Here is a 27,557-nt window from a genome sequence, read left to right on the forward strand (position 1 = left end):
ATATGTTTTGTGAGACAAGTTTGTTTGGGGTTAGAATAATGATTAATGACAAAGTACTCCATGAACTTGTATAGTTTAGAATTAGGGCACGTGCTTAGGTGCATCTATGCAAATTGCAAAGTACGATGCACCATGCACTAAAATTATTACAAAAAATGATGAAGATGTGGTAATGTATTAACTTCCCACACGACAAAAAACAATCCCATGCATATAATAAATATAATAAAATTAAACTTATACACTTGGTAAGTTTTAATTTTTTGATGGTCTAGAACTATCTGATCTATATATTTAAATAGAAATATATATATATATATATATATATATATATATATATATATATATATATATATATATTTGTTTATCTTTACTGAAGGTTGTGGTAGGCTTAGAGAAGGGAGGTTAAATCTATGCCTTCCTTTTTAGTTGCTGTTATGATCTTTTTAAACAAAATTACAATTCTGATTCTGTTTGAACTCAGCAGCGAAAATTTATGAGACAATTTATTTTTGTCTCATGAATATCAGAAAATAGAACTTAGCAGAGAAGAGAAAAGCGAACACCAGCATGTATCCTGGTTCGGTTGCCTTGTGCTATGCAACCTACATCCAGTCTCCTCCACAATTACGGAGGAATTTCACTATAGTTAACAGAATTACATACACCAATTTCATACTCAAGTTCTATCCTAACTTAACATTGGCTATGCTAACTCCTAACTAATCACTCTTAGTGCTAACCCAACTAAGAAAGGGATACCAAACTGGTACAAGATACAAGACACTTAGCTAACCTAAAGAAATCTGAAAATAACTCTAGGCTTTTCTCTCAAGTGTTTCACTCAGCCTTTTTCCACTCATGGCTTTTTCTTGAGCTTTCTCACAATGCCTTTTCTCACAAGAAATTACAGAAAGATAAACTTGGAAAAGTACATTACAATTAGTAAAACATGAAGGAGATTGACTTCATCAGCAGCCTCTTTGTTATGTGCAAAACCAGATTCGCAAACCTCAGATGCAGTTCTTCAGTGTTGGCCGAATGCTTCTTTGAAAGAGAGCATTATCCAAGTAGAGGAACTTTACAGAACACAACTCACAAACTCTGGTTTTCTCTCCTTACTTTCTGAATGCCCAGCCAGCTTCATTTATCTCCTTGCAAGTTACTTGGTTCTTCTACCAAGGTCAACACCTTGAGTCTTGAGCTTCACCAACCCACAGGCTCACTTTTCCTTCTTAAACAACAAAGTAGGACCTTTACTTCTGACTTCTCCAACTTGACGAAAGCCAGGAAGGAGTAACCAAATTTGTCTTCCAATGGTCAACCAAATCCGAACCATAGAGATGCAACTTAGTCCCCAAGAATCTCTTGTGACCGTGGATTTGTAGCAGTGAGGAACAGAGATCAACTTTTCCTTGAATGCCATTTTCGGATAGAGCATAAAGATGGGAAGAAAGGATGAAGATCTGATGCATGCAAGATGAGATGGATTACCTTTCTTACACTTGATTTATCTTGGAGTTTCTGCTTTAGCTTCTGTGCTTCAAGCTTCAACTCTCTCTCTCTCTTGCTTCTTTGGTTACTAGCTTAGGGAGGAGTCTTTTTCTCTCTTTCTCTTTCTTACTTTTCTGATGCCATGATTTGACTTGATTAGAGAGGAGATGAACGTTGCTTTGGTAAAAGCAAGTGAGAGGGAATGAGTACTTCAATCTTGTATGAGAAGCTTGGATCAACTTGAATTGATGGACACAGGCTTGGATCGGGTTACTTCTTTTTGCCCGTTTTAATTTTTCAGCCTTGTTTCCTCATGGGCTTTGTTTATTTATTTACTCACCAGCCTTGCTATATTATTTTCATACTAATTTGGGCTGCTGAACTAAGTTTTGGCCTGCAACATATAATAAATAATTAGCAACATATAATTATTGACACTTAACACTAATTATTTATTTTGCCCAAAAATAATGTTTGTCATCACTAATTAATTTAGTTAATTTCTTAACTCAACATTTACTTTTCAATCAAATTTTATCTAAAAAACAGATATTTTATGTTATCTTTTTTCTTTATCTAAATATAAGGTTTTTTGGTTTTAATATCTTTACCAAAAAAAAAAGTTCTTACATTCCTCCTAGAAGTTCTTCTTAATTACTCCAATATAAATAGTAGCAACAAGTTTTCTGAACTTTTTAATTTGTACAATATAATAAAAATAAGTCATTTATAAAATTTTTTTATGATTAAAAAGCATTTTGAAGTGCTCCATCCTCTGTAGAATATATAAAATAAAACTTTTTGTGTGTACCATTTGCTAGACCCCCCACGTTGAAAAGCATTCACAACACAGGTAAATCACAACAATGTAACAATTTAAAATCTTTGCATAGGGTACTGTATCCCTTCTTGATCTTTCACATGCATACACCACCTTATATTAACCTTAGCTTGTACCATGTTTATTAAGACATTATGATTCCACAAAGAATATAAAACAAGGCACAGTTCCTTATTCATGTGATCTGAATAATGACATTTAAAACATGGATTTAACTAACGAGTTAATATGAACTTTACATTTATTTAAATGTATTAGAACTTGAACTTTCTAGTTTTCAATACTAAAGTTTTATCTTTGTAATCATAGAAAACGACTTAAGAATTTAGATTAGAAACCCTAAAAAACCATATGAGATACAAATTATAATAGAATTTGTACGTCTAACTATAAATAGAGATATCAAATAAGCGAGGAGGGGAATTCAAGCTTATTCGTCACAAGCCACAAGCCAACATTAGAAAATGAATTGACCAATATTTTAAACGAGCAAGAAAATAACAAGCAAACATTAGAAAAATGAGTTGACCGATATTTTAAACCAATAAAAAAAGGAATGTTAGGAGAACAATGATTATTTTGAACAACATGAACAACTATTAATCAAATAAAGATACACTTCACTCTAATATAATGCTACTAATTTAAATTTACTCTTTTAACCTTATTAATTCACATTGTTCACACATTGTTCAAAAATGTTATTGGTTACCTATACTTTTCTTTTTTTAAATTTAAATATGAATAAATTATAATTTATCTTATTAAATTTAAATTTTATATTTTTAAAAAGTATTTTATTAAAAAGGTAATTACATTAATTTTATAATTATTGAAGTTTAAATTAATTAAGATTTATTCTATTAGTTTGAAATATTTATTAAAAATATTTTAATAGATAAAATTAAATTAATTTTTGTATTATTATTATTATTTTAATTTGGATCAACTAAAATTATTATATAATTTTGCTATAATAAGATATTTTTCATAATTGATTTTATAATAACTAGAGTTTAAATTCATTAGGATTTTTATAAAATTTTTATGAGATATTTTGAAAAAAATAAAATTATTATTATTATTATTATTATTATTATTATTATTATTATTATTATTATTATTATTATTATTATTATTATTATTATTATCTGTTTTAATTAAAATAAGAATTTGTTACCTTTTCACAGGACATAGTGACGGATCTATAAAATTTTATTAGTGGGAACAAAATATGTATAATATGATAATAATTTTATAATTTATCCTCTAGTTATTTAACTAATAAATTAAAACATTTATATAGTAATTTAAATAATAATATATAATTTAAAATTTTATTCTTTTAAATTTTATATTTTAAAAAGATTTAATAATTCTTTCATCGTTAATACAATTAAATGTTTCATTTTTTATATATGTCACTAAATAATAATTTAAAAATTTATCTTTTATAAGATTACGAAATCGACTATTTATAATATTTATAATTGAATTTTTTAATTGATGTCGTTATTACTAACAAAACTAGAGCTAACTTCAAAAGAAATAACATCAATAGATATTCATATATTTAGGTCTTACTTTTCATTTTAACTGTTCTTTATTGTTCATTAATATTACTCTATTTTAAAATTTAAATTACTAAGGATTCTTATTATTCAATAATATTTAACTATGTATAAAAAAATATACAATAATATAACTAAAATAAAATGCAAAATAATTGAATAAATTAAAAAATATAAAAAAATATAAAGAGAAGACAGAAAGAAGTTACTGAGTCTTACTAGAAGACAGAAAGTCAAGAACGAACAACAAGATAAAAGAATTATAATTTTAGAGAGCATAAAAAAATTATTCTTTTAGTACTTAAATTTAAATTACTGACTTAATTTTTAATTATCTTATTATTATTATTTAATTATTTTTATAATTAATATGATATTATTATAAAATAGTGAGATTTTTTTTCTATACATTATGAAAACAGAGATTGATTTAAAAAAATTAAAGTGGGGTCAAACTTATTTATTGAGGAAAAACAAATAAATTTTTATCATATATACTATATATAACTCTATAAAATTTTAAAAGGACACTTGCCCCCACACTCCCCAATGTAAATCCATCCCTGGCAGCACAAGAGTCGACGGTTCCATAACATTTGGACTATTTAATGATTCTATAACAAAACATATTTTTTAAGTTTTTTAATAACTGTCAAAAAGTTCTTATTTAATTTTAATTACAAATTAATCTTTTATATATGTGATTTAATTATAAAATCTATCCTCTATTTTATAAATTATTATTTTATTATTTATCTATTATATTTATTAACAATTAAAAATAAAAAAAATAATGAAATAAATCTTCCATTAATCATCATAAATATTTTGGCAATCCAAGGCAACTGATTTTTTATCCTTAATCTGTTACATCCATAAACGTTAGTGAAATTGTGTTTCTTGGTAATTCAATCGATTGGATGTACAATGCAATCGATTGGATGTCGCAAGATAGTATGGGTTTTTTTTAGAATTCAATCGATTGGAAGTATAACACAATCGATTGATTTTTACACGACAATATGGGTTCTCAAAATTCAATAGATTGAAATTGGTGCACAATCGATTGAACTGCGCTTAGAATGTGAGTTTTTTCTTATTCAATCAATTGTTCGTGTTATCAATCGATTGAAATCTTCAAAGCAATATGGATTTTCACAATTCAATCGATTAGTTGTGTTACCCAATCGATTGAATTATGCACTGCGTTATATATTACGCCATTCTAAATTTTCCTACTCGTGTTTATAAATTATTATTTTATTATTTATCTATCTTATCTTTGAAAGTCTCTCTTCAATTTTTAAATTTTTATTTTAATTTAGATACTCTAATTTTATCTTTTTTAATACTAAGATTATAAATTGGTGAATGGTATGCAAAATTGTGATCACACTTTTCATAACTCCGTACAACTAACCAGCAAGTTCACTAGGTTGTCCATGTAATACCTTACGTGAGTAAAGGTCGATCCCATGGAGACTGTCGGCTTGAAGCAAGCTATGATCATCTTGTAAATCTCAGTCAGGCGAATTCAAATGGTTATGAGGTTTTGATAATTAAAAGATAAATAAAACATAAAATAAGATAGAGATACTTATGTAATTCATTAGTAGGAATTTCAGATAAGCATATAGAGATGCTTTGTTCCTTTTGAATCCATGCTTTCCTACTGCTTTCATCCAGTCATGCGTACTCCTTTCCATGGCAAGCTGTATGTTGGAGGATCACCATTGTCAATGGCTACCGTCTGTCCTCTCAGTGAAAATGGTCCGGCTACGGTTTACGTATGGCTAATCATCTGTCGGTTCTCACTTGTGTTGGAGTAAGATCTAATGATCCTTTTGCGCACTGTCACTGCGCCCAATAGTCGCGAGTTTGAAGCTCGTCACAGTCATCTCATCCCAGATCCTACTCAGAATACCACAGACAAGGTTTAGACTTTTCGGATCTCAAGAATGCTGCCAATTGATTCTAGCTTATACCATGAAAACTCTGATCTCATGGAATGGAAGGCTCTGTTGTCAGGAGAGGCAACCATGCATCGTGGACCAGGAGGCCAAGAGATATACATTCAAGCTTGTTTTCAGGTAGAATGGAAGTGGTTGTCAGGCATGCATTCATAAGTGAGAATGGTGATGAGTGTTACTTGATCATCACATTCATCATGTTGAAATGAGAATGAATATCTTAGAACAAGAAAAAGCTTGAATTGAATAGAAAATAGTAGTAATTACAATAATTCATGAGGAACAGCAGAGCTCCACACCTTAATCTATGAGGTGTAAAAACTCCACCGTTGAAAATACATAAGTGATGAAGGTCCAGGTATGGCCGAATGGCCAGCCCTCTAAACGTGATCAAGAGATCAACAGTGATACAAAGATAGTCTCAAAAATGATCTAAAGATCTCCCCATATTTTAAAATACAATAGTAAAAGGTCCTATTTATAATGACTAGTAACCTACGGTTTACATAGATAAGTAAATGATGCAGAAATTCACTTCCGGGGCCCACTTGGTGTGTGCTTGGGCTGAGCATTGAAGCTTTCACGTGCATAGGCTTTTCTTGGAGTTAAACGCCAGCTCTGGTGCCAGTTTGGGCATTTAACTCCAACTTTTATGCCAGTTTTGGCGTTTAACGCCAGAAAAGGGTAGAAAATTGGCGTTAAAATGCCAGTTTGCGTTATCAAAACTCAGGCAAATTATGAACTATTATATATTTCTGGAAAGGCCAAGATGTCTACTTTCCAACGCAATTGAGAGCGCGCCACTTGGGCTTCTGTAACTCCAGAAAATCTATTTCGAGTACAGGGAGGTTAGAATCCAACAGCATCTGCAGTCCTTTTTCAGCCTCTGAATCAAATTTTTTCTCAGGTCCCTCAATTTCAGCCAGAAAATACATGAAATCACAGAAAAACACAAACTCATAGTAAAGTCCAGAAATATGATTTTTGCATAAAAACTAATAATTATATACTAAAAACTAACTAAATCATACTAAAAACTACCTAAAAACAATGCCAAAAAGCGTATAAATTATCCGCTCATCAATGAATAATCTATCATTAATTTATTTTTCAATTACTCAATCTTACAATTAAAATTGTTTATCCATCTCCTTGATTATTAATTTTTTATTGTTTTTGCTCATCGTTTATCCATTTACTTAATATCTAATTTTTCTTCATTATTTACCCATCTCTTTAAAAATTAATCTCCACATACAAGCCTTTTCACTATACAAGTCATACAAGTCCTGAAAATCCCTAATCCCTAAAACGCGCCTCTTATGGCACGTATGTTTCACGCGCCTCCTTAACAGATTTTTCAATCAATCATTGCGCAAATATATAACTTCCTTTTTCGAAAGGATTTTATTTCCTTTTTTGAATTCTTTCTGCGTTTTTTTGTCTTCTCTTTTTGATCTCTTTCGTGCATTTTTCTCACCCTTCTCCTTTTCCATTTACGTAAGTTTCTCTCTGTTCTCTTTCTTCATTTTTCTCATTTTCTATTGTTTCTGAAATTAAGCTCTGAAAATATTTTGAAGATAATGGATGATTCAACAGATTATTAGCTGAACCAGACGAAGTGAATTTTGAATTTAAATCCAATGAAGTTCTTGAAGTTTGGTTTAATTCCAGTTAATAATTGAATTTGAATTTAAATCTAGTTAGTAGTTTATGATTGTGTAGTTGAATAATGCATGAACCTTGTCTGTGAAATTTGCTGTTCATTGTGCCTTGTTTGAATTGAATCTAATGTACTAGTTCTGATGAATTTTCTGAATTTTATATCAGGGGTGTAAATCAATAATATTTGGGTGTATTTCAAGAAAGTTTGGGTGTATTTACAGTTTATGACTTTTCATATCATTGAGGGTGAATTGTCTTATTATTTTAGTTGAATTGTTTTAGTTTCTGTTTATTGATGATTCATGATTCTGATTTTTGTTATTTTTTATGATAGTTTTATAGTTATATTTACATTCTATAGTTTATGCTTGTTTTAATATAGTGTATTTTGAGTGTATTTTGCAGCAAATCTGTAGTGTTGATGAGCAGTTTGTATCCAAGGTTTGGATGACTTTTAACACCCTTGAAGATGCTGCAAAATTCTACAAGGATTATACAAAGACTGTAAGTTTTTCTACAAGAGTTCGGAGTACAAGTAAAAAGGAAAACAAAATTAAGAATCAATTGATTACATGTAGCAGAGAGGGAAAATGGAAATTGAAAATATCTCCGACCGAGAAGACAAATCCTTCAGCTGGATTTGAAGTAGGAAAATCGAAAAAAATTTATTGTTTTGAATCCAATCAAGTGATTGAGGTGTGGTTCAATTCAGAAGAAAAATGTAGCATTAGAGGAAATATTTTTCTGTATTTGTAGTAAATTTGGGTGTAACACAAAGATATTTGGGTGTAAAACAAAGATATTTGGGTGTATTTTTATTCTAATAAGTTCTGCATAATTTAAAAATCTTCATCTTCCTCCTCTACATCTTCTACTTCTTTTTTTTTTTCATCATCATCACTATCTTCTTCTTCTTTTTTCTTTTATTCATCTTTTTCTTTTTGTTTTACCTTCTCAAGTTTCTTCTTGTTTTACTCTCTTAACAAGAATAAAAACAAAAAAATCAAACAAAAAAGAAGAAGAAACACATAATGCTGTAAAATTACTTGGAAGATGATAAACTTACATTCATTTAACTAAAACAAAGAAAAAAATATAAAAAAGAAGAAGAAAACAAATGCAGCATTAGAGAAAATATTTTTCTGTACAAAAATGATATTGTACAGTAAAATCATTCACCAATGTATTTATGTATAAATACATATGTTGTTTAATTTATTTTCAATGTATATCTGTATTCCAGTATGTGTTTTATACTGGTGATTGATTTTAGTGTACGCATAGCATAATTCATTTCTGTATTTGCAGCAAATTTGGGTGTAAAACAAAGATATTTGGGTGTAAAACAAAGATATTTGGGTGTATTTTTAAGAATTTTGGGTGTATTTTTATTCTGATAAATTCTGCATAATTCAGAACTCTTCCTCTTCCTCCTCCTCATCTTTTGTTGCTGCTTCTTTTTTTTCATCATCATCACCATCTTCTTCTTCTTTTTTTCTTATTCATCTTTTTCTTTTTATTTTACCTTCTCAAATTTCTTCTTGTTTTACTCTCTTAATACGAATAAAAATAAAAAAATCAAACAAAAAAGAAGAAGAAACACATAATACTGCAAAATTACTTAAAAGAGAATGAACTTACATTCATTTAACTAAAAGAAAGAAAGAAATAAGGAAAAGAAGAAGAAGAAAAAAATGCAGCATTAGAGGAAACATTTTTCTGTACAAAAATGTTATTTGGACACTAAATCAGCCACTAACATCAGCCACCAATGTATTTGTGTGTAAATACATATGTACTTTAATTTATTTTCAATGTATATTTATATTCCAGTATGTATTTTCTACTGGTAGCTGACTTTGTTAGCTGATTTTAGTGTATACGTAGCATAATTTATTTCTGTATTTGCAGCAAATTTGGGTGTAAAATGAAGATATTTGGATGTAACAACAAGATATTTGGGTGTAAAACAAAGATATTTGGGTGTATTTTTATTCTGATAAGTTCTACATAATTCAAAACTCTTCCTCTTCCTCCTCCTCATCTTCTACTGTTTCTTTTTTTTCATCATCATCACCTTCTTCTTCTTTTTTTTTTCTTATTCATCTTTTTCCTTTTGTTTTACCTTCTCAAGTTTCTTCTTGTTTTACTCTCTTAACAAGAATAAAAATCAAAAATCAAAAAAAAAGAAAAAGAAGAAACACATAATACTACAAAATTACTTGGAAGAGGATGAACTTACATTCATTTAACTAAAAGAAAGAAAGAAATAAGGAAAAGAAGAAGAAGAAAAAAAAATACAGCATTAGAGAAAATATTTTTCTGTACAAAAATGATATTTGTACACTAAAATCAGCCACTAAAATTAGCCTCCAATGTATTTGTGTATAAATATATGTGTGCTTTAATTTATTTTCAATGTATTATTTGTATTCCAGTATGTATTTTATATTGGTGGCTGACTTTGGTGGTTGATTTTAATATACATGTAGCATAACTCATTTCTGTCTTTGCAGCAAATTTGGTGTAAAACGAAGATATTTGGTTGCATTTTTATTCTGATAAGTTCTGCATAATTTAGAACTCTTCATCTTCCTCCTCCTCATCTTCTACAATTTTTCTTCATCTTCTTATTTCATATTCTCATAATTTTTTTTAGAGAAAAAAATCAAACAAAGAAAAAAAAATACATAATGTTACAAAATCAAAAGAAGAATGAGAAGAAACACGATGATGAAGATGAAACACGCAAAGAAAAAGGAGGATAAACACAAAGAAAAAAGAGAAGAAGAAGAAAGAAGAGGAGAAGGAGGAGAAATGCGAAGAAAAAATGACAGTTATGATTTTCATCGAGGAAGAAGAGAAAGAGTCATTCTTAATGGTGAGGAAGCGCTTTGAAAACGTGATGCGTGTGTTAACACGCTTTTGTGGGTGAACGTAGCTTCTGCTGAGTTTAGTCCAACTTGTAAGACTTGTAAGTCAAAAAGAATTGTATATGTAACATGATTGTCTCTTTAATATCTAATATTTATTCATTATTATGCGATAAATATATAATGAAGTATGTAATAATAATAATAATAATAATAATAATAATAATAATAATAATAATAATAATAATAATAATACAATGGAACATGTCCATGCATACTAAGTTTAATTGAATAATTCCAGTTCATTGTATAATCATTATTATATCGAATAATGAATAAATATCATAGCACATGGTCTCAATTATCATATAATTTTGCCAATAAATAAATAAATAAAATAGTTATTATCATATTGCTTTTCGATTCAACCTACCCAACCATCAAATTTATATAATTCGATTTATCATGAAATATAAGTTATGTAAATACTATTAAAATTTTAAGTGTTCGTTATGGTGGAATTCACAATAATAAAAGAATATAAGTTATATAAATTCTTTTAGTTTAATAATCTAATAATATATTTTAATTTTACACTTTTAAATATTATTAGTTAACTAGTAGTAAAAAAATAAAAAATTTTATTTATTTTCTAATATTCTATATGTAAATTACTAAAAGATAAAAAAAAACATATTTTTTTATTACACAATCAATTTTATGAATAAAGAATCGAAACGAAGAATTATAAAATTAGATATTTCATTCATTAATTTCGATTTTGTAATCAAAATAATGAATTGTTTTCTAAATGACATAAATTAAAAAAAAAGACTTTCACAACTAATCGATTACTACAATAAAAAAAATTGATTAGATCTTTGTCGATTGCGATTTCTGCAACTGTGATTATCACATAGTAATGAACAAATATTAGATATTAAAGAAATGGATATACAATGAAAAAAATTGGATATTAAATAAATGTGAACAAAAACAATGAAAAATTGATAATTAAAGATATTGATAAATGATTCTAATTGTAGGATTGAGTAATTAAAAAATAAATTGATGATAGAGTATTCATCAATTTATAATCTTATTAAAAAAGATAAGATTAGAGTATCAAAATCAAAATAAAAATTTAAAAATTGAAGATAGAATTTTAAAGATGAGATAGTTAAATAATAAAATAATAATTTATAAACAAGAGGAGGAAAATTTAGAATGGCGTTACATATAACGCAGTGCATAATTCAATAAATTGGGTAACACAACTAATCGATTAAATTGTGAAAATCCATTTACTTTGAATATTTCAATCGATTGGTAACACCAACAATCGATTGAACAAGAAAAAACTCACATTCTAAATGCAGTTCAATCAATTGTGTAACCATTCCAATCGATTAAATTTTGAGAATTCATATTGTCGTGTCAATCGATTGTGTTACACATTCAATTGATTGAATTCTACAAAAATTTATACTACTGTCTTGTATATCCAATCGAATGTGTTGTACGTCTAATTTATTGAATTACAAAGAAATGTAATTTCACTCGTATTTATGGATGTAATGGATTAAAGAGAAAAAAACTAATTGACTTAGATTGCTAAAATATTATGACAATTAATAAAAAATTTATTTTACTATTATTTTTGTTTTTAATTATTAATAACTAGGATAGATAAATAATAAAATAATAATTTATAAAATAAAAAATAAATTTTATAATTAAATAATATATATAAAAAATTAATTTATACTTAAAATTAAATAAAAATTATTTAATCGTTATTAAAAAATTTAAAAAATATATTTTATTGTGAGAACATTAAATAATTCAAATGTTAGGACCATCCAATGATGTGCCCTGTTATACCCAAAATAAATAAATAAATAAATAACATGAGTGTAGATTGTAGTTTTCGAGATACATAGGTAAATACATAGATAAATGAGTGGCTGAGTCTGCTGTGAATAGCAAAATATCCTACGCATTTATTTTTGGGGAGAATTACCATAAACATGACGTGGGTTTGGGCCAATAATATTGAATACCTAAAGACAACAAATACCGCCCTTCTCTTCCCTTTCCTCAAATCCAATACAGAGTCGTCCTCCATACATAACACATCCTCAACTGGATTCGATTCGATTTCCATATCCAAAGCCACAAAAATTAAATAAACAAAACAAAAAAATAATTAGAACCCTAAAATGCAAAATCCCTCCTTTCTTTCATAAGTCTTAACCCCGTAGCCCCCACCACCCTCCTCTCTAGTATGGCCAAAAAGAAACCCATCCCTCAAGAACCACACCAAGACCAAGACCCGCGGCGGACAACACCAGAAATGGAACAAGAAAGTGAAACTAACTCAGCGCAGATTCAGAATCTCAAGAACCTCAATGCCAGGCTCCTCCAAGAAACCACCGACAAGAGGCATCAGTTGGACTCCCTCATTGAAGCCAACAAAGCTTTGCAGTCCAAGCTCGACCGTTACGCTTCCGAAAACGGCGCCGTTAAGGAGACGCTTTCCGTTACGGCGGATAAACAAGCAACCTTGGAAGTAGAGCAACGCGTCCTCCTGGCGTTCGCGGAGACGCAGGCCAGGGAGATGAGTCTCCGCTTTGACGCGGTCGTGGCTGAGCTAAACGACGTCGTCGCTTTGAAGCGAGAGGCGAGCGAGCTTAGTGTTCGGTTGAACGAGGAGAGGGACGGTTTGAGGAGTGAGCTTGAATGTGCTGTTCGCGAGGTTAGGAGTGTGAGAGAGAAGCTTCTGGAAGCTGAGATGAGAGAGAGGACTGTTCGGGAGGAAGCGCAGAAGCTTCGGTTACAACATGAGAGGTTGGTAGAGGAAGGAAATGTGAAAGAGAGGGAAATTGAGGACTTGAAGAAGGAGAGGGATTTGTCTGTGAGGTCACGTGAGAAGGGTGATGCTGTGATTGGGAAATTGAAGGAGGATATTGAACGTGCTGTGAGGGAGAAGAATGAGATTGAGAGAGCGAAGAAGAAGTATGAGTCGAGGATCGATGTTCTTGAATTGGAGATTAAGGAATTGAACGAGTCTTTGAAGGGTTTGAAAGGGGAAGAGGCTTCGATGCGGGGGAGGATTAGGGAGCTGGAAGAGGGCCTTGGCGTGGCAGCGACTAAGGAAAAGGAGATGGAGATGGAAGTGAGGGCATTGGTGAATGAGAAAGAAGAATTGGAGAAGAGAATTGAGGCGTTGAATGAGAGTAAAGATGGTGTTGAGAAGGTTCTAGGCACAGTTCGGAAGGAGTTGGAGGCAAAGCAGCGAGAGATTGATGTGGTGATTAGAGTGAGGGACGAAATTGAGCAAGTGAAGGCTCAGCGGCAGGATGAAATTGTGGAGATGCAGGGAGAAGTGGTTAGACTGAGGGATGCTTTGGAGAAGCTGAAAGAGTCATGTAAAGAGTCTGAAGAGAGAAACCAAGTGTTGTTATCCGAAGTTGAACGCTATAGAGGCTCCTTTGATGGAGTGGTGCTTGAGAAGGATAACATCAGAAAGTCATTTTTTGAGGAGAAGAGCAAAGTGGAGAATTTGCTGTTGCAAGTTGCTGGGATGGAGGAAAGACTCCAGCAAACTGAGACCGAGTTGGATCAGATGAGAACAGAACGAGAGAAGCTAATAGAGAAGAACAAGATGATAGAAGGCCATGTAGATGCATTGTCAAAGGAAAGGAACGCATTGCAGAAGAACCTTGTCGAGGCTCAAAGAGTGTCGGATGATTTGAGAGCTAAAATTGAACTTTCCTGTGTTAATTCAAACTTGGCCTTGGCATTGTTGAAGAACACTGCTGCACTTGTGTGTCAAAGCAAGGATGGTTTGATAGAGGAAGTAGTATCTGATGGGAAGAAGATAGAGGAAGATGTTCAACCATTCGTCGAAGAGCTTGACGCAATAAGGAAGGCATTCAAGAACAAGGATGAGATGGTAGATGACATGAAACAACAGCTGGAATCGCTGCATAAGTCTGTGTCCGAGGCACATAAGAATAGGAACTTGTGGACTGTGATATCCTCTGCAACTACAATTTTCGCTGCGGTGTTTGCCGCGTATGCTGCTAGAGGACGCTGATCGGTTGCACCTCTTTCCTCTTCTTAGATGAGCCATTTTGGTAACAGGATCAAGGCTTACCCTCTATACTACGACATAAGAACTAGCTAATCTGTAGTGAATAAGATCTGGCTAATCTGTAGTGAGTTAAAGAACATGTTGGAATATATGCCTGATATTCATAATGAAATGAGCAATGTGCTATTTTGGTGTTAATAACAGTTTGTTATTTTATTCTGCATGTTCCAAGAATCAATGCTGAGACAACTTTGTTCCGGAAATTTTCTTTTAAAGAGGAAGAGATTTTGTCCTCCACAAATGATCTTTCATAGAGAAAAATGCAATTATCAGGTATTTATTAAATTGAAAAATAAAAAATTAAATGGGAGAAAAGGAAAAGATGTTGTTGACCGACTCTTTCAATTATTTCTTGACTTTTTGTAGTTGATAATATCATGCTAGGAGTTGGCATTATTTTTGGTGAAAAAAAAAATCATAAGTTGTGGGTACAAAAAGCATGACTAGAACTTGTGTATTGGATTTTGGCCTTGCTTTAATTTGTTTGCGGAGAAAATACTAAGGTAAATCAATCCGTAAGATTTATTGGTGCATGCAGCATGCTTATTTGTGAGTTATGACAAATGATTGACCAATTGGACAGTTAAGTTGCATAGGCAACAATGAGCGCATAAACTGTTTAAATAATGAAATATCCTTGCCCGTCTCCATTATGTTTTTAAATATGAAGTTAACTATAAAGGAACAAAAATAATGGGTGACGCCAAATACAACGTTAATACCATTCTGCAATTTCTCTACATGATATCATGATTTAAGATGTTGAGCTTACTGTCAAAAAATAAAAAATGTTGAGCTTGATGAATAAAAACTAGAAAGCATGATTCTATAAGAGCGTAAAAGACCACGTCATATTTCTCCAACCACATGAATGTCAAACCACAACAAAACATCAGACGAAGTTATGCCTAACAAATAGATGTACATAAGACAGCATCTTCAATAACTAATCAAAATACATAACACTAGCAAATGGGGAAACACGTGCCCCTCTTTTCTTTTTCTTTTTTTTTTCAATGTTTCTTGGGATGTTTTACCCTCTCAATAGCAGTAGCACTACCTCATCTTTCTTAGTCAAGACCACTATTTGTATACGTATGTTGCTGTCCCCTTGTTGAATGTCAGAAGATTGAGAATCTCTAAACAGCACCACTATCATTATACTATTAACTTTTTTAACATTCCATTCTCCCTCTTAACATCATAATCAAAATCACGACCTCCCAAGGAGATCAGGAGGAACGGCAGCAGGATCAAGTTCAAAAGAACCTCTAGGAACACCTTCCCTTTCACTACCAGTCATCTTGCATGAAGGAATTTGATGCGAGAACCGATATAACTCATTAGGTGGAATGGAAAATGTGTTCTTTCCATTCTCATTTTTCTGAAAGACGCTGATAAATCCTTGAACTTTACTGAGAAAAGCAACTTCAGTGCCAACATTTTCAGTGAAATCTGATAGGATTTCCACAAAATCGAATTTATAATTTGAATGATCTTCTGGATTTGAACTCCATTTGATATCCCAATCCATGAAAATTGCCCAGGTTTCTCCCTTCTTGGGATATATCAGATAAGAACCTCTGGCACTTCCTTTCAAACAGCCTATTTGGTGAGAAAACATACAAGCATCTGTAGTATTCTGAGAACCACAAAGTCTGAACTTACCACAAGCAACAGGCAAATCTGCATTATGCCAATCAATCTCACTTTCATTACCTGGGTCAGGTTCTAACCAAGTAATCACAAGCTTGAAAGGGGAGAACACTTTCTTTATGAGAGCATAAAATCTTGGCATAGCATCAGCAGGATCATAAATAGCCCAGAATTGATTAACAGCAAAACATTCCTCGGCCTTGTGCTTCTCAAAATTATTGAATTCTGCATCAGGACAAATAATGTACTCCACATCAGACGGGCCATTTGAATTAAATGGAGAGCAGTGGTCCTCTTTTGAGGTTCTAAGACCAGGATCTGCATTGGACATCTCCTTTTGAATATGAGAGTGCCCAATTTTGCTTTTGTTCTGTGAAAATGCTTCTTCAGGTGGATCACAAACTTCACTTCTCACCTTTCCATTCTGATCGGTTACCCCAGCAGCAGAACTAGCAGGATTACTGTTATTGGACAACCCTCCACCTGCAGGCTCTTCCTTTTTGACAAATCCATTGGTGTCAAAAGATTCATTGTGCTGTTGTTTTTTGGAAGAGCTCTCCAAATCATCATCATCATCGGTTTCAACATATGAAACATGCACCCTTTGCCTAGAAGATCTCCTAGCATTAAGTGTAGAAGGATCAACACCATTCTCCTGAACGTTTGCATCTGCTTTGCCTTTGCCATTGCAATAGTTGAAATTTTCTCTTCGATCTGGTGCTGACTGTCTCACTCTCTTACTTCCAACATTTGTTGGGTGCTGTGATTCAGTTGTTTTGGTCCCTTTAGATGCAGAAACATTGCGCTTTGGTTGCCCTCTAGCCGCAGAGCCATCATTACTCTTTCTACCTTTATGATGCCCACCAACTCCATTAGCAGCACATTTCTTCATAGACACTGGCACAGAGTTCTCTGCATTTCCTCCACCATTACTTTTTGAAGCAGGTTTTGGGGCACCCTTCTTTCGAGCTTCCTTATGGATAGTAAATGCTGCCCCCGTATACCCTGGTGAGACATTCTGGTTCTCCAAAGCATGAAAGGTATTGAAACATTTATAACAATGTAAGGTTGTGTTCAAAATGTTTTTGTAGTATGGGCACTTAGTACTACAATGTGGGCAAGATGCCCAAAATAACTGTGGTTCGGGCTGATGATGGCCATTACCAAAGGTGGGGTTTGGAAAATAACTGTTCTGATAATTTGTTGCATTTTGAACATTTCTTGCAGTGAATGCAGGTTTCACAGAGACCTGATATTTCATGTCATACACAGAACGTTTTGCTTGGTCACCCAACACTCTGTTGGCTTCCCCAATCAACTTGAAAGCAGCTTCTGCACCAGGAAATTTGTTCTTATCAGGATGAAGGAGTAGCGCAAGCTTCCGATACTGCTTCTTTATGGTTGCTTCATCGGCCAATTGTTCTGTCTGAAGAATAGCATACCAGTCCATGTCAGTTCCACCAGTAAGTTTGTTCTGTGCTGCATTGTGAACCTCGCAAATGGTAAGGATCTGAGCAATGTTTTCAACATCAGTATACATTTTCTTTGCCTTCAGAGCAAACTTGAGCGCCCCTTGAAAGTCACCCTGTTGCATTTTACTTTCAGCAACTTCCTTAGCCCTCAATGCCTCATCCCTGTTACACTCCATGGCTGCAAATTGGTATCAGTATCCAATCAGCCTAGCACTCTCAATCTCACAGTAAAATGTAGAAATTCCGACTTCTTGTAATTGCTGCTTACATTCCACAAGCAGCACAATATTTTAACCTGATTAACACAAGCAAAACAAGATAAAATTATGCCAAACCACCAATACAAAGCATTAGCATGATTCATGCATGCAAACACGCACACAAGAATACTATACATTCTGAAACAAGCAATTAGGTAAAGGCAAACAAGTGAAAGATATATTTTTATATATAATTTCTTTTAATCAAAAGCAGTCAAAACAACAAGATATGTTGATATAATCTATAATCTATCATAATTCATTTTAAAACCCAAATTAGGCTAATCCCAATGCACAATCGAGTTAAACACCCAAATGAATTTAGAGTGCATGACAAGTTGACAACAGTTCAAATTTCAAATTCGGTTATTACGATTCTAATGATAACAAAATGCCCAGGTTTCAAGAATAAGAGAAAGAAGACAAACCCTAAATTCTAGGAACATGATAGTATAACATAACATCTACCATTGTATCCATAATCTATTGAATAACTAGCAAACTCAAATTGCATCTCATTTTGAACTGAAACGTTTTTTTTCAAGGGAAAAAGCTAGGGCATACATTTTCATAAACAATGAAGCCTGGGATTTTGGTCTGAACCCTAGTACCTATTTCAAAGTGCAAGTAAACAAACCAGAAATTACTTACATTACACAGGGGAAAAAAGTAAAAGACAGAAGTTCCATATACACAGATACAAGTTACGCATTCAGTATTAAACATTAGACTGAAAAAGAGTGAGAAATGAAAAAGCTTCTGAATACATGTTAGAAATAGAAAAAAGCAGGCGCGTATGAAATGAAAGCTTGAGTTAACAGAGAAGGAGCATAGAAACATAACCAAAAAGCAAAGCAAAGAAAACCCTAACGCTTTGTGATCAACGTATAGCGACACGAGTAGAAGAGAATGGAACAAACCTAACAGTAGCTTCACTGCATAACAGGGTGAGAGAGAGAGAGAGAGAGAGAGAGGGCGCACGAACGAGTAGTGTAAGAAGAGTGGTCACTGTGTGTGTGTGAGTGGGAAAAAGAGAGGGCGGTATTAAAGCGGGAAATGAAAAACAGATGCAAAATTTTGGGAGGCAAAATTTTAAAACGGAAGAGGGAAGACGACTAGACGGCGGTAAGAAGCAAGGCCAGAAAAGCTCCAATCATGCTAGGTACCAATTAGGGTATCCGTCAGTATTAGTTGCGCTGCAATTTTTCGAAGCTGCGCAACTAATAAAAATATCTAAAATCAAATAAAAACAAACATTTAAAATAAAAAATATTTAAAATTAAATAAAAATAAATATTTAAAATTATTTAAAATTTAACAAAAAAAATATTTAAAATATAATTAAAAGTTTAAAATTTAACCACAATAAAAGAATTTTTAATTATGATCAAAAAATATATTATTTTCGAATATTTTTTATATTTAAATTTCAAATATATAAAATTTAAAAATTTTAAATTTTATTTTTTGAAAATGTACAATAAAAAATAAAAAATTATAAAAAAATATTATTTTAGATATTTTTATATCTAAATTTTATATGTTTCAATTTTAGACATATCAAATATTTTTATAAGAATATATAATTAAAATTAAATAAAAATAAAATATTAAAAACGAAGATATCATTTCAAATTTTAGAAGATTTAAATATTTTTTCTAAAAATTATCCATCATTGTTATCATTGCATTCGCAAGCGTCTTGTCGTCTATCATCCCTCCCTTTGTCACACCGTTTAAAAGAAACATCCAAAAAATTTTTAAAAAAATATTTAAAATTATTAAAAAAAACATCTAAAACTTAACCAAAAAAATTTCAAAATATTAAAAAAAATTCACAGACAAACAAAATAAAAAATCTAAAATTATTGAAAAAGTAACATTTCAAACTTAATAAAAAAATATCTAAAACCTAATAAAAAATATTTAAAATTATTTTAAAAATATTAAAAATTTAACAAAATGAAACATTTAAAATTATTAAAAAACTATTCACAATATAAGAAAAAGAAATATAAAAAATAAAAAAATTCAAAATCTAAAAAAATATGTAAAATATATGAAATAAAAATATTCAAAAATTAAAAAATATCTTTAAAATTTAAGAAAAAAATCTAAAATTATTAAAAAAATTATTTAAAATACATATAAAAAAAACATAAAAGTTGCTTTAAAGACGAAGAGAAAGGAGGACAAAGAATAGTATCAGGGAATGATACAAAATGCTGCAACTTCTATATTTTTTAAGTGCCACATATTTTTTAAAATTTTAAAATCAAAATTTATTAAAAAATTCTCTGTTATATTAATAAGCTCCCTGCATATAAAGTTTGTTTTTTTTGTATTTTACTTAAAAAAAAAAGGGTGAGTTCTTGGTGCCGAACGAAGGATTATGTTTTGAATTTGCCGAAATGCTTCATTGGGAGTAAAGGCAAGTGTAGTCATGTGGGTCCAACAAAGATAAAGAGATTTAACGGAGTTAGTTGTTGGAGTTTGTGTCATTATCATCATCAAATGGGACAATCGAATGACTAATGGGACATAAAAGTACGTGACATTAACATGACTGAAATGATTTAATATTTATTTAACTAGTATTCTAATTAAAAAAATTGTTTAAGAGCCGATAAAATTTATTATTTATTATTATTATTTTAAGAGAAAAAATAAATAAATTTTTAATTTTTTTATCACAAATATTTAAGTTTTAAATATTTTTAAAATCAAGATAAATCGATCATTTTGTTCACTTGAGTCTGTCGAAAAAATTAAATGTGGTTTTCGTTGTTCTGACTTGGCCGATATACGGATGTACACGTGGAAGAGTTTTTAAAATGGAACAAATTAGATCTAAAGATCGATATGTCCAGATTTTGAGAATTTCAGAAACTTAAATATATTTTCAAATTCTCAAAAATTTAAATATCCATAATTCAAAAGATTAAGGATCTATTTATCCTTTTTTCTTCTTTTAATTATTAAGTTAATTATTTTAGTTTAATAATGTAATAATATATTTTTAATTCACATTTTTAAACATTAATAATTAATTATTAGTCAAAACTCATAAATTTTAATAACCTTCTAATATTTTTCTATTAATTTAAAATATTATTTAAGTTTCATCTTATTAAATAATTAAATATATTTTTATAACTGTTTTTAGAAAATAGACAAGAAACTAACATTAAAATATTATTTTCATCCTAATGTTATATATTGGAGCCAAATTCTAATTGGTCTCTAGCGTTCTAAATATCATACTTTTGTTCTAAAAATTTTTAAACAAGTTTAATATTATTTTATTGTTAAATTTGATATAAATAATTAATAGAATAACTGACGTAAACGCTAACAATATTATTGTTAAATTATATTTTCTTTATGTATGAGAAAAATATAAACAAAACCTTCTTATAACACTTTTTTGTATCAATTCTTTCTTGTTAAAAAATCTAAAATCTTATCAATAAATTATCAACGCTTCAAAATAAAAAAAAAAAAACTTACATTAATGATTGATAATAGATTGATTTTACTTATGTATCAAAATCAAATATTATTGGCTATTTAATATGTTAATTGTTTTTGTCCAATTTAATTGTGAGACAACATCGAACATACTTAAAATTTTTTGAGAATAAAATAAAAAATATTAGATAGTAAATTAGGACTTGGTCCATTATCCAAACGTTGAAGATCAAAATTAACTTTACTTTTTTATTTATCTACTAATATAATATTAAATATATTATTTTAAATATATTAATTATTTAATTAAGTTTTTAAAATTAATAAATATAATTTATAAATATAATTTAAATTTTTTGGTGAGATAAATTTGAGGCCTATAAATAAACGGGACTGCTACACAACCATGTAACCATGTAATCAAGTTGGCCCAAGTCCAAATAGAGTCATACGCATTAATGACGAGTGAAAATACGCGCTCGAAAACCTTTCATTACTTCGCGCTCATTATAAAAAAAGTTACTTCTTCCTCAACATGAAACCGCTCATTCTCTTCGACTCTCTCTCAAAATCACTCAAACTTCAGTCACGTTCTCTGCGAAAACCACTGTTGGAGAAGAATCACGAGAAGATTTAGCAAGGAACAACCAAAAATGAACGAAAACAGCAACAGAGATTCGCCTTCCTCCTCCTCTTCATTCTTCTCCTTCTTTTTCGCGTTCCTTCTTCTTCCCGTGTTTTCTCCTTATCTTCATTCATTTGTTGTTATTGTTGCTGTATTTTTTTGTCTTTTCCTCTTTCTCTCCCTTGTGAAGAAGCAGTAGCAAGTGAGGAGGAAGAGTTTTAAATTGTTCAGAACAAAAATAAACCGAAATGGCCAATTCTCCTTAACCAAATATCATTCATGTGCTAAATAAAACGTCAGAAGCATTTAATCATCAAAAAAAATATACTATGATAGTAAATTCACTGCCCTCTCTAGCCTTTATTGTAAATTAACATCTGAAAATTTAGATAGTAAATAGCATATACTATGATTGGCTGTTTGTAATTAATAATATTTTGTTTAACTTGTTTAAAAATAAAAAAATACTTACTTCAAATGTATATGTGAATATTAATTTAAATGTTAATGTTAATATTTATATTTGATTCAAGATAGATTATTCATCTGAGATGTTAATTTATATATCTATTGGAACTGTCTAACTGCTGTTTTATTCCAAGTTTTCAGTGATTGCAATCACTATATTTACCAATACATTACGAATTCCAAAAGAATACAGTGAACTAAAATTAATACACTGGGCGAACCGAAAGTTGGAAACACACTGAACCCCTAAATCCTGAACTCTAAATCCTAAACCCTAAACACTAAAACTAGAACCTTAAACATTGAACCTTGAACCCATAAACCCTAAAATCATAAAACCCTAAAACCCTAAACCCTAAACCCTAAACCCCTGAACCCTAACCTCTAAAACCCTAAACACTGAACCCTAAACCCTAAACCCTCAAGCCTCAACCCTCAACACGGTGAACTGAAATTAATACACTGGACAAACCAAAAATTAGAAACACACTGCACCCATAAATCTTGAACCCTAAACCCTAAATTCTAAACCCTGAACCTGAACCTGGACAACTAAACCCTAAATTCTAAACACTAAACCCAGAACCTTGAACATTAAATCCTGAAACTATAAACCCTAAATCCCTAAAACCCTAACCCTAAACCCTAAACATTAAACCCCTGAACCCTAAATCCTGAACCCTGAACTCTAACCTCTAAACATTATATTCGCCTAATTATTTTTAGACTCATTTTGCATACCGAATCGAACACATGCACATGGTGAATCAACTCTGTAGTAATTACTGAACCGAAAAATTACTCACATTTACTCACAATTATTCACAGTGACTCACGCTCACAGTTATATATTATCAATTCAATTCAGATATAGATCACCTTAGTTCATTCAATTCACTTCAAATAAAATTAGCAATTTCATTCCATTGAATTCGATTCAAAATTCAATAATCCAAACCTCATCAAATTGATGCATTTCGGAAGAATTATCTAAATCACACTCATTCAACTGATTTAAAGTTGATTCATTCATTGTTTCAATTCAGAAGTGCAGATCGAAGAAGAAAACGAAGAAGAAAATGAACGACAAAGCTAAATACGCTGAAATCAATCCAGATCCATAATTCAGAGAAGAAAAACGCGAATAGAGGAGAACAACAAATTTAATTAGGTTGAAGAAGAAGAAGGAGAACAGGAAGAAGAACAAGAAGAAATACGCGAAAAAAATTTACGTTATATAAAAAGATTTACGTTGAAAAAGATTGATCACGCAAAATAAAGATTACATTTATACTTCATATGAAGCGCGTGTAAAACAAACGAGTGTGTAAGTGAAAAAAAAAACGTATAGAGTAAAAATTACTTGGATACCATCTATGTAATTTTTATACGGATGTAATTTTTATATGGATGTAGAGCTTTTTCGATAAATAAATTCTATTGTTAATATGCTGAACTCAATTTTCGTAAATCAATCGTAATCAAACTTAAATTTGACCTACATTGACTCAATTCCTCTTGCTTCTAATCTTATTTCTACCATGCATAAAAGTAAATATATAGTGATTGAATAATAAATAAACAAATGTTTATATAATTAAAATATTATAGTTGCACTTTTATTATCTCCTGATCTTATTTTAGTTAATTGTTACAGCTAATTGAAAAATATAAAATAAAAAATTAATTATAAAATTATTAAATTATTGTTAACATAGAAACAAACATAAAATATAAAATGATTATTTTAAAATGAACAACATCGATTATACCAAAATTTAATAATTAATTATTTATTAAATATATCAAATAATTGTAGGTAAAAAGTAAAAATATAAAATACTTTATATATATTATATTTAAAATGCAAAAATAAATAACTTTATTAAATAAAACTTTTTAAATTTATATTTATTAGCTAGTACGAATTTACATGATAGTTAAATAAATAAAATTTTAGTATATTTTAATTAGTAATCATCATATTTTAAAGAAAGAATATATATATATATATATATATATATATATATATAGTGCTTGAAAGTACCACATGCTCCATAAGGTCATAACCACATGCATTTTCAATTTCCGAGTGAGACAAATTTCAGTCTCCAACAATTACATGATGTAAATTAACTCCGTTAAAATACTGACGATTTTGGCAGATTCGGCCACATACAATCCTAAAAATTCGCCAAAAAAAAAATTGTTATGTGATATTAAAATAGTCGTTAAATTAATTTTTATATATTTTACATATTTTAAATAAATTATTTGTATTTTAATATATTATTACATTTATTTAAATAATTAATTTAATAATTTTTAATAAAAGATTATATATTTATCATTTTATATAAAAATATAAATATTTATTATTTACATATTATTTCTCATTTTCGTAGCATGTATAAATGAAATTGAAAATGTGTATTTTCTATTTTAATTTTTACAATTATTCCCAGCAAAATTATGATAGAAAAAGTTTTAATGAATTTAGTTAGTATGAATTAGGGTAACTATTTTCAGGAACTTATTAAGAATTTTTGTTTTTTATTTTTTTAATATATATGAAATGCATCTAATGAAAATAAAACTTTTATATAAGATATGAAAATGTATTTATGGATATTAGATTGATTTAAACCGTTGAGATTACATATACTTAATAAATGGTATATAAACAATATATTTATAGTCATTAAATTTAAGTTAAAATATATTTGTAGTCATTATATTTATTATTTTTAATTCTCATTAAAATATAATTATTTTGTAGGGACCTATTTGTCCCTAAAAATTTAACTATTTTATGATTGAGTGATACTCTAAATTGATCCATGAAAAAATTTTAAATTGAACAACTTAGTTTTCAACAAATTTTAATTACTAAATTAGTCCTTAAAATTTTATCTCATTAGAAAAATCAATCTCTAAATCATATTCCAAATCATATTATTCGTTTATACGGAGGACGATATGAAAAATTTTTAAAAATCTTAAGCACTATTATATTTTTATTAAATAACAATCTAGATTGATTTATCCAATTTTTAATCAAAATTTGATATGAGAATTGCTTTGTCAAACATAAAAGATTAGAGACTAATTTAGTAATTAATTTAGTGATTAAAATTTATTATAGATTAAATTATTTAACTAAATTTTTTAAAAATAGATTTGGGATATTGCTCTTTTATTGTCAAACTAAATTCAAGAACTAATTTGTTTATAGTTGCAATAAATTAGTATGACATTTTAAAATGTTTTGGGGTATTTAGTCCTTCCAAGTATGGTCAGAAACTAAAATGAATATTGAATCAGAAAACTTAAATTTAAACATTTTCTACAAATCAGACCAAATTCAAGCTAGACTACTTGCAAGCTGCCTAGTCAATTTCGGTCCATAAGAAAGACACAACATCCAAAAGAAAAATATAACCTAAATTAGAGCTAATAATATTATTTTTGATAAACTAGTCTTTATTAACAAATATTGACAAATCTTAGTTATAAAATAATTTAATGTAGAAGTCTACATGGGTTCGGATAAGGTGTTTAGTTAGATTCAATTTAATCCTATTTTTAATTAGGTCGTTTTTAATGTCTAAACCTGATGATTATAAATAAATTAACCCAAACTAAAAATATATTTTAGTATTATCTTAATCTAAGTAATATTATGTAACTAACTAATACTAGGTTGAACACTTTTATCATTATCAATTAACTATTTAACACAAATTAATTTTAAAAAACTAATCTAATTTTTTTATCTACAGTAATTAAAACAATATAACTAAATAAAAAGTTATTGCAAAAAAATATACTTACTTGTTGATGGAGATGAAATTGAAAATGATGATTATGAAGATGAGGTGCTAGAGAGTGAGAGAAGTGAGCTTCAGTTTTGAGTTCAGAAGAGAGAAGAAAGAGTTGTTGAGTATGTTGTGTTAAGGAAGAGAGAGAATGAGAGTTGAGAGTGAGAGGAAGAGAGAGAATAGGAATATTGAAGAAGAAGAAATCACTGAGTTATGGATTAAGAGATTACAGATACGTGTCGTACATGCACACAATACAGACAATCAGGGACAGATATAAAGAGGATGAGTCAAAATTTTGGCCCCTTTTTTTTTTAAAATTAATAGTGATAAGTTATTAAATATAATTTAATTTTTTAATAAATTTATTTAGTATTTAATCTGATAAAAATAAAAATTTAATTTAATTTAAATATTAATGATTTTTAATATCTAAAAAATAAGTAATAATATTTAAAAAATTTAAAAAATATTATATTTTATTAATATTTTTTAATTAAATAAATTTTTTAAATTTTATAAAGTGGGTTTTTTTTGTGATTGTTTTTTTTATTTATTTGGTATTAAAGATGAATTTATTGCTAATTATCTAAGTTCCATTATAATTAGAGCAAGTAAAATAAATAAATAAAATAATGATAAAATTATATTATAATCTATTTTATTTTGGAGTTTGAAATCGACTCGTCATAATAAAACTAATCGCTTTAAAATATTATTTTAAAAAAACTCGCATTAGTGTATAAATTAGAGTCGTTACATATGTGTTAACAAAATTAGGGTTATGGTTCATAAAAAGGGATAAGGGATAATATAATAATTAAAAACCAAATTTAACCCAACAAAATTATTTTTAAGAATACTAGTTAATTATCAACTTATAAATTATTTTCAAACAGATACTCTAATTTAAAATTAAAGATAAATCAATTAATTTTCTATAATAAAAAGCACAATTTAATAAGATAACTAATTTATAATTAATTTTTTTGAAAATAATAAGTGTTAGACAGTTATCATAAAAACAATGCAATTAATTTATAAGACTTACATAATCACTAAAAATATATTTTTCACATCAAGATCGATTATAACAATTTCTTAGAATAAAAGTAAGTTTTAAGAAAAGCCACTACCTCAATAACCAACTGCAATAACATAAATGTGACAATAGCAGCAGTACTAGCAGTTCCGATGACTCCCCGCAATAG

General features: G+C 29.4%; 2 protein-coding genes across 3 annotated transcripts; one reads left to right on the top strand and one right to left on the bottom strand.

Moving 5' to 3' along the window:
- The first annotated feature begins 12,701 nt into the window (after positions 1-12,701).
- Positions 12,702-14,516, top strand: LOC112709109 (uncharacterized). The gene has a single exon (XM_025761007.1). It carries the CDS (start codon positions 12,702-12,704, stop codon positions 14,514-14,516), a length of 1,815 nt encoding a protein of 604 aa, XP_025616792.1.
- An 877-nt stretch (positions 14,517-15,393) lies between these two features.
- LOC112710886 (uncharacterized) lies at positions 15,394-26,514 on the bottom strand. 2 transcript variants are annotated; one of them, XM_025763334.3, is made up of 2 exons: positions 26,360-26,514; positions 15,394-17,996 (listed from the first exon to the last, which is right to left on the bottom strand). In XM_025763334.3, exon 2 carries the CDS (start codon positions 17,875-17,877, stop codon positions 15,787-15,789), a length of 2,091 nt encoding a protein of 696 aa, XP_025619119.1. In that variant the 5' UTR covers positions 17,878-17,996; positions 26,360-26,514; the 3' UTR covers positions 15,394-15,786. The 2 variants fall into 2 exon arrangements, with proteins under 2 accessions (XP_025619119.1, XP_025619118.1); XM_025763333.3 differs by lacking the exon at positions 26,360-26,514 and adding an exon at positions 18,882-19,179.
- Positions 26,515-27,557: the final 1,043 nt, after the last annotated feature.

This window comes from Arachis hypogaea, chromosome 9, assembly GCF_003086295.3.
Source record: "Arachis hypogaea cultivar Tifrunner chromosome 9, arahy.Tifrunner.gnm2.J5K5, whole genome shotgun sequence".
In the NCBI taxonomy this organism is placed as follows: domain Eukaryota; kingdom Viridiplantae; phylum Streptophyta; class Magnoliopsida; order Fabales; family Fabaceae; genus Arachis; species Arachis hypogaea.